The sequence below is a fragment of the Apodemus sylvaticus genome, chromosome 11 (assembly GCF_947179515.1).
Source record: "Apodemus sylvaticus chromosome 11, mApoSyl1.1, whole genome shotgun sequence".
Classification (NCBI taxonomy): domain Eukaryota; kingdom Metazoa; phylum Chordata; class Mammalia; order Rodentia; family Muridae; genus Apodemus; species Apodemus sylvaticus.
The window spans coordinates 18,047,254-18,056,166 of record NC_067482.1 but is presented as its reverse complement, the minus strand read 5'-3'; the positions used below and the strand labels follow the sequence as shown (position 1 = coordinate 18,056,166).

At 39.2% G+C, this 8,913-nt stretch overlaps 1 protein-coding gene across 1 annotated transcript in view; it reads right to left on the bottom strand.

The window, feature by feature from the left end:
- Positions 1-1,594: 1,594 nt before the first annotated feature.
- The window catches only part of Btc (betacellulin), a 46,563-nt gene continuing 39,244 nt past the window's right edge, over positions 1,595-8,913 (bottom strand). The window contains exons 4-6 of the mRNA XM_052198798.1: positions 5,255-5,401; positions 3,670-3,777; positions 1,595-2,062 (exon numbers count right to left, since the gene is read on the bottom strand). Coding sequence (XP_052054758.1) covers positions 3,672-3,777; positions 5,255-5,401 — 253 coding nt within the window. The 3' untranslated portion in view covers positions 1,595-2,062; positions 3,670-3,671. The remainder of the gene's footprint in view (positions 2,063-3,669; positions 3,778-5,254; positions 5,402-8,913) is intronic.

Genomic DNA, 8,913 nt, shown 5'->3' with positions numbered 1-8,913 from the left:
ACTTATATTTACATTTCTGTCCACTAATAATTCATAGCACCAGAAGAAAATTCCAAAGAAAAAAATATGTCGGCTTTGTTTAAAAATAAATTTATTTTATCTCATTATAACCTTAACAGTCTATATAAACAACATCGTATATGCAAAAACAGTTACAAAATACACTTTGAAAAAACATGAAAGTTCTTGAAATTCTTTCATGATATCAGAATTTCAAGAGACACCATTAAACGTTTCAGATAAAAAATGAAGAGTTTCCCAACATTGAGTGCTTCGGTCAGTCAACCAGGGACCAGGAAGGAGAGACCCTCAACAGTAGCGGCCATGTAATTCAAACCTGCTTAGCGTTAAAAAAAAAACTGGAGAGAAAACTCACACAGGAGCCCAGGAAGACTAAACAAAACATGAATCTGAGTCAGCTATGGGTAGCCTTTTTTAAAGAATGGACATTAAGTCACAAGGAAGAAAAAGCATTTTGAAACTCGTCAGTTCTTAGATTTCGCTGGAATCGGCAGGTCATCTTCATCATTGAAACCCCAGCCTACTTACAAACACTGTGCTAAAAGAACCTTGGGAATTCAGGCTTCTGTTTGAATCTATGGAATCTCTCTTGTAAAGTTAAAAATTACAAGGATCCCAACGGGCAAGAAAGCAGCATTGTGTGAGGACATCTTCCTATCGGCTTTTGTAAGTGACCTACCTAAACAATGTGGAAATTTCCAAGTTTTATAGAATACTGACTAAATATAAATTTTAGTTTTTTATGTTTAATATAGTTTCCACTAAATACAGCATGTAGTCAAAGGAGCACAATGGTGGCAAAATAGTTCAATTCAGGATGTTTGTTATGGCATCAAAATTCACCTGAGAGCAATTATACGTGCATTGGACTTGAGGCTATGGTCACATATGGTCACATATGTTCAGCTGTGACATCACCGATACTGACGTCTCTTCCTGTGCTGTCTATACTTTACTGAGTATAAATACCCATGCAAGGGCTAACGGACACCAGCCATTCCCTTCAGCTGTTTGTTTTGGTCATCTAAGCATCTGCTCATGTCACTGAGACTTTATGAAAATGCAAGATAATAAGAACCTCAAAGTCAATGCTGCAGAAATCATGATGCTGACCTCAGCTCTAGCCAGGACTCCGTATTCTGTGTCACCTCGGGGAAACCGCCCTACCATCTCAGAACCAACTCGGGGAAACCGCCCTACCATCTCAGAATCACAGCAAAGCTTAGTTCAGATGGAAATCTTGGATTACATGTTGAGTTAGATCTCAAGAACTCAAATTAACAAAAATGGTAACAAAAATGCTAAGAGCATCAGCTTTGAACCGGTCCGTCTCGGTTCTGACTCTCAGTTCCTCTATCTCTAAATCTAGATGAAATCATTTATCTTTTGCATATATAGGAATGAGGACAAATATATGCAACCTCACAGACTGCTGAAATGATAAAATGAAATAACACATTTCAAGCTCTTAGCATAAGGTTAGTGTATGAGCCTGGGGAGGTTTTTTGGTTGGTTGGTTGGTTGGTTGGTTGGTTGGTTGGTTGGTTGGTTGGGGTTTTTTGTTTTTGTTTTTGTTTTTGTTTTTGTTTTTTGAGACTATGTTTCTCTGTGTAGCTCTGGCTATCCTGAAACTTGCTTTGTAGACCAGGCTGGCCTTGAACTTACAGAGGTCTGGCTGCCTCTGCCTCCCAAGTGCTGGGATTAAAGGCATGTAACATCACTGCCTGATGGTGACTCAGTTCTTAAAATCTAACTTCTTTCCCACTTTAATTTGCATAATAATCCTGGCAACAATGTTTATACTCAAACATCCCTTATCGTTGTCACCTGACCAGCTCATTTTTCCTCAACTATTTGGCTGTAACAAAAATATTATTAAAAACAATAACAAGAAACACAGAGTTACAAATAAAACTACAAAAAGCAAATACAATATTTAAACATTCACTTCTGCCAGCTGTTTTCCTGAGACATGTCCTGTCCATCTGCAAATGAGTCAGGTCCTTTGTAGCTCACCACCAGCTTGTGATAACTTTATAACCTGTGAGAATGAAGAAAACAGGGGCAGCCACTTTAGAAGGAAGCACTGTACCAAACAATACCAGCTTTCCTGAGCATTAGGGTGGTCTTTGAAATAAATGACAAGAAGGCTGTAATTGCCCAGCAAGTGTTACTAGCTGCTATTGGCTACAGCAATACTTGAGGAACAGAAAGACATTGTACCCAGAGAGCTGTGGAAAGTGACTGTTTTCTCATGCTGAGGCTGAATAAGGAAATACCAGGCCTGATTGCTCCCAACTCTCTAGCCTAGAGGCACTTGCTAGGAATTTAGCCAGTCCTGTGAATTTAGTTTTAGTAGAGAGAAAGATTATATTTCCTTAAACAAGAGTCTCAGTGCTGTGAACTGTAATAGCACCATTCGTGTGGGTCCACATGCTACTTTAGTTTTAAAATAGTCTTAGTTGGGGGCTGGAGAGATGGCTCAGCGGTTAAAAGCACTGACTGCTCTTCTGAAGGTCCTGAGTTCAAATCCCAGCAACCATATGGTAGCTCACAACCATCTGTAATGGGATCTGATGTCCTTTTCTGGTGTATCTGAAGACAGCTACAGTATTTACATACAATAATAAATAAATCTTAAAAAAAAAAAGTTGGATTTCATGTCCTTACAACTCAAATCAATCCCACTTGATTCTGAAGGTTGTGTTCTGTGTGCCCCTGGCAGATTTTCCAGGAATTGCCTGCTACTGATCACATGGCTGGGACTCTGCTCCACTGTGTCTTGTTTTGGGGTGTAGCTATGTAGTGCCAAGAATGTGCTGGAGATTCCAAACAGGGGCACCTTGGGGCATGTTTATTTTTCTTTGCTTAGGTTTCAGCAGTAGCTCTTTCTGCCACAGCATCTGCTTCCGCCTAGCAGGGTATCAGCTGATCCTCATCACGGTCCCACCAACTACAGGGTATGTGATGGCGTTTTGCTCCTGCCAAAGTCAAGTGACACTGTGACCCTTCTTGACTCCCGGGAGAGTGACCTAGCAGTGTTCTCTCATCAGGATCTCTGCATTGAGCTGAAAGGATCTGTGACTCTTGCTGGGATCCTGACTCAAGATCCACACTTCAAGAGTTGGTAAGTGTGTTTCATGTAAGGTACATTCTCCACCATCACCATCAGCATCACCATCGTCCATCATCATTGCCACCACCAACACCAACATCGCTACCATCATCATCCCAGTGCTATTGCTATTGTATTTCCTCTCTTGATTTAATGTTTAAATTAACATACTTCTTTTATTCAAAAGGGTGGAAGAAAAATATACAAAACTACCATGACAATTATGTAGCTCTAGAATGTCTATTTCTGTGGTAGTACATTTGCAATATGGGAAGAGTAGAATTGTCCTTTAAACATAAAATTAGAATTAATTATTTTAGCTTGTTCAAAGAACTTGTTTCTGTTTTTCTGTGCTATTATGTCATGATACAGTTAGGGCAAAACTTTGAGGTTTTGTCATAAAGAAAATGAATTTATCTTTAGGTGTTTGTACATGTAACCCAATTCCAATGAGTAATTACTAGACATAATGAAGCCCCAACTCAGCATTTCCGGCCACTAGCTTTCCTGTCTACTGTGTTTAGCATTCTTACCATTAAGCAATATTGGTCTCTTGAAGATCTTCACTTATGGGAGTTTTATCTTTATCCAACGTTTCCATTTTCTCTTCCTTCTTTTTTCTACGATGTTTCCGAAGAGGACTTCAAAAATAACATATTAGAAATTAATCTGAGTACGTGAGTTCATGTCAGTATGCAAATCTTCAGTAAGAGAGCCAGGGGCCTTAATTCTATGCTGTTCAAGATGTGCAAGCTCCTCTTGTCTTAAGTCCACTGGATTCTCTTTTTGACACATTGCCTTTTGTAAGTTCGAGTGCTAGTTGCCATAGGCCCACAGTGGTGGTGACATATATTTACATACACAGGAAAAATCTGGCTCCCGATTATGGATAGAGATTAATGGAGAGAAGAAAAATTGTCATGCAAAGTTATTTCACACTGCAGAACAGTTAGCCTGCTTGGCGTTAAGGAGAAGCAGTAAGGGCTGGAGTCAGGCGTAAGAAACTGGAACAGTGACCATAGCCCCTGGAAATATGACTAAACTTCTAGGCACACAAATGAAAAGGTTGGTTTAATATTCTAGGCTGCACTCTAGTTTTCTGAACATGTGGTTCAAGATTAATATAAAAAGGTCATTTCCCAGCTGTGTTCAACATATCCTCAGACCTAAATGTAAAATTAAACTTAGTCCTTTCTACCACAAAGTATAAAAACTCAGAACTCTTTTTTCAATCTAATAGCTAGGGATGCTGTAAATTATCTAGTTCAATACAAGTGCTTTATAGAAAATACAATCCAAGCTCAGAGAGAGTAAGAAATTTGTTCAAAAATCTCAAAAATATCTAATTGTGGAGCTGGTCAAAGTTAGTTTTTGTTTTTGTTTTTGGGGGTTTTTGTTTGTTTGTTTTCCTGTGTGTCTGTGTTTTTTCCCAAGAACACCAAAAAGGAATTGAGAGGAACCCCCTTTCGGTACAGTCTAGAGTCGAGAGGAATTTTCTCAGGTTCAGGAAGGGATGTATGTTCCTCCAGGCAACAAAATATTAAACTTAATGATAAGTTTCCAAAGAAACTGCTCACATATTAATAATTTTCCTAGCCCACTGTCCCTCAAAGAAAAAAAGAAAGGCGTCTCTGAATTCCAAATGCATAATGAAAACTCATGAAAATTAAAACAAAATAAGTCACCCATACACATAAAATTAATTATTTTAATATGGTCACAAAAAGGTTTTGGTTTCTCTTTGTTCTTCAACATCAGTATGTAATGAAACAGTTTTGGAAAACGATGATTCCATTTAACTTACTAACAAACATAAACTACATCTGCCTTTGGGGCTAAATGATTGAAACGTTTATCCCAAAGATATCTAAGAAATTTATTTTAACTTACAATACTTATTTCCTGTAGATTGATGAAAATTTATTTACAATGTGTTTCGTGACTAATAAAAATTTTATGTCAACAAGCACAAGCCTCGGAACGTTGATTTATTTAAAGCAAAGCAAAAACTGAAGAGATAGTAGGAAAAAGAAGAGGAGGAAGAGAGGAAAGGGGAAGAGGAGGCAAGAGAGATATAACTTCTCAGGTTTATTTAGACGTCAGCATGAACACACTTACTGACAGCAGGTGCAGACGGCGATTACTAAGATGATGAACACCACCATGACCACTATCAAACAGACCACCAGGATCTGCCCCCTGTCTTGCTGGAGGTAGAACAGGTCAACACTCTCACATCGTGACCCAAAGTAGCCTTTCTCGCAGCTGCACAGGAAAAAGACTTTAATGAGTCTCCAGTTCTCTTTGGAAGAAATTAGCATTGCTTTTGTTCCTTAATAAATAACATGGTTTCTTTTTTAAAAGGAAACATTTAAAAAGGGCCCACTCTCCTCTATGTCATCAGGAGCAACTGTACCTGGCTTCACTGAAACAAACTCACCATCACTAGACTGTTATTAATGTGTCTGGTGGGGACAGACTGTCATGGCTACCTATTCAAATATTTTACAGTTTTAATCTTTCAGACTATGTGGAAGGGGATGTTCAAATTCCCTCCACAGTATTTTCAATTCATAAAAACCTCGTGACAAGGAAGACAAAACTGCACAAACACTCATGTCATTGTAGGGTAAGACAAACACTTCACTGCATCAATGAGCTACCTTAAAACAACACAATTTCATATAGCCAGTAGTGGGGAGACAAAGGCAGACAGATCTCTGTGAGTTCAAAGCCAGCCTGATCTACAGAGCTAGTTCTAGGAGACCCGGGGTTACACACACACACACACACACACACAACACACACACACATACAACACACACACACACACACACATACAACACACACACATACAACACACACACACACACACAGAAAGAGAGAAAGAGAGAAAGAATCCTGACTCAAAAACTACAACAAATAAATTATAAATTTATTATAAATTATAAAATAAATGATTTTATTTTATATGTTTATATTTACTTAATCAAACATGGTAATGTGTATGAAATCCCACATCCAAAATCATGAAGTTCTAGAAAGATAATTTCTATAGCATCTCCTCCAACACATAAACCACACACACACACACACACACACACACACACACACACGGAAGAGTATGGCTACATTCTAGAAGTGTTCACCACTGCCTGGACTCTGGACTCTGCTCCCCTCCAAGCAGTGTCTTTGGAGTCCATGGCCACTATTAAAGAAAAGCAACCAGAATCAGTGAGGTATTGCAGTGGGTCTATGGCTTTCCTCAGTCTCTCACACCTCTATCAATGTAATCTCTGTATGCTTTAGCTCAGCAGATTCCCTAAGCTGGTGGTTGTTGTTAGGGACACTTTTGACCAAGCTGGGAATTATCCATGCAAGGCTCCCTGATCTAATGGCTCAGCGATAAATGGACGCTGCATAAAATTCACGAGCCGTCATAGAAGCTTGAGAGAAACATAAAAAAATGAGCGCATTTGAATCAAATTTATTTCTTGCAATACCAGCATCATTGCATTAATATTTACCCATATTCTCTACAGATAAGCTCCAGCCACAATGAGATATTGTCCACATGCGCAGTTATTTAAACATCAAAAAGATCAAATCCTGCACCTTGAAAAAGATTTCTGAGCAACCTCACTTATTTATAAACCTCAGGATTTATGGCCAAGTGGTTCTATAGCTGGTGCTCTGCAAGAGCCAAGGCAGTTAATTCCCACAAAGCCAGGACGGCTCCAGTAAGAAGATCTTAAGACTGTAGCTGACAAAAGGGTTCAAAGCCAACAGTAACAAACAGAACCAATCTCGAGGAAAATGCGAACTGTTACAGCAGAGAACAGAGAAGCACACCATGACACACAGGGATGCAGAGAGGATCTCAGGACAGGTAGGGGAGAACTGCTTCATCCAAGACCACTGGGTGCCTTCATCCTAAGGTCAAAACACAGGCGAAAGAGCTGGAGCGATGGCTCAGTGGTTAGGGGCACTGGCTACTCTCTCAGAGGACCTAGGTTCAATTCCCAGCACCCACATGGGAGCTCACAGCTATTTGTAATTATAGTTCCAGATGATCTAATACCGTTTTCCAGCCTCCCTGGGGTTCTGTGTGCATGTGGTGCACATAGATACACTCAGGTGCACAGCCACATAAAATAAGGAAATATTTAATGTTTTTTAAAAAAAACACACACAGGTCAAAAATCCTAGAACTTAAAATATCAAAAATGCTTTTAAAATCAGGATTGCAAAGGGTCAACTTTAATTAATTGTGGCAGGGAAGGTTATAAAGCATCTATAAAGAGTATAATTAAATCTTACAAATACGCATACTCTCTTTTAATTAGAGTAATGATTTCTTTAACAAGCCTACTTCATCTGACTTTAAAACAACTGTTTTGCCCATAAGAGGCCAGCCATTACGTGCTGCTCTTTAGGAATTTTTTGTCTAAAACTATGAGCTCTGTCTGGGTTCATTAGCTTTAACGAAATGTCTCAGCAAGCAGAACTTCCTGTAGGTTGTAACCTAATGACGTCATGGTGGAAGTCAAACCTGAACATGTCTAGAGCACCTCTCGGATCATTTCACCATTCAGCAAACCACTGGTGATTCTTTTCACCTGATGATTATTTTCACTGTAAGTCTCCCATGAGGAAAGCGAGGGGGGGGGAGCTGAAAACTGAGTCATCTTAACATCATCAGTAGGAAAAACTCTCCAGGGTAACAGAGGGATTTGTATACCAAACTCTGAGAAGTGACACAGGATCCTACAGGGTATCTGCAAACATTGTGAAAAATAGGCCAAGAAAGTTAATCCAGGATCAGAGGAAATTTGGAGGCTAAGGAAATAGGTATTGCCTTCCTGTTGAATGGGGAAAGCTGTGAATTAGTCTTAGGCAGGGAGATTACACAATCTGGTTTTCATCTCAGAAGACGGCCCAGTTAAAGAACAATAAATCTGCAGACATGGGAACCAGTCAGAAAAAAAAATGTTTTAGGTCAAAGGGCACTCATCTTTTTCAAATTCAGTATATGTCTCTAAGCCAGTAAAAGAACAAAATGAAAAACTTTAAAATCAGGTCTACTCTTACACACACACACTTTTTTACTCTAGCAATTCTTATTCCATCTCTACATAGTATTTGTGCATGTTTCTTTTTAGAATTGAACTAAATAAACTTCAAGGTAGCCTCTGTAAAATGTTCAGTCAAAACTGAGATTTTTGGACGCTTGTGAGATCCTTATGGGGAATTATCTGTTAGGAAAGTTGTGCAGAAGAACATACATATTCTGTGAACTTGAGGTTAAAATTATGCTTGAAGAATCACTTGATCCCTCTGTGAAGTAAAACCCTAGAGTTCTCTTTAAAGGGGCGTCCCATTAGGAGAAAATGAATATTAACAATACACCAAAAGTTGGAACTTAAACTCTTGATCCTAAGAAGTCTTGAAAAGTCAAGTCCTCTCCCCAGTTACTCCCCAACGGGCTAAGTAGGTCTTGATGACTTTTACTTAGAACTAGGTCTGACTTCCTCATGCTATACTGACACCTGCGAATGAAAAACAGCATCTAATTTGGCAGGCATCCTGTCGTGTTTACGTTAGCTGTGGAACCAGCTCACACACGCCAAAGAATCTGTTTTCATTTGAAACACCCAGGAGATGATTGGAACTGTCGGACATCCTAACACGGTTAGAATCGCCTTTTCTTGCTCAAGGGAGCTGGGGACACCAGCACTGCAGGATTGGACCTGGATTCTCATATTCAGATGTCAGGA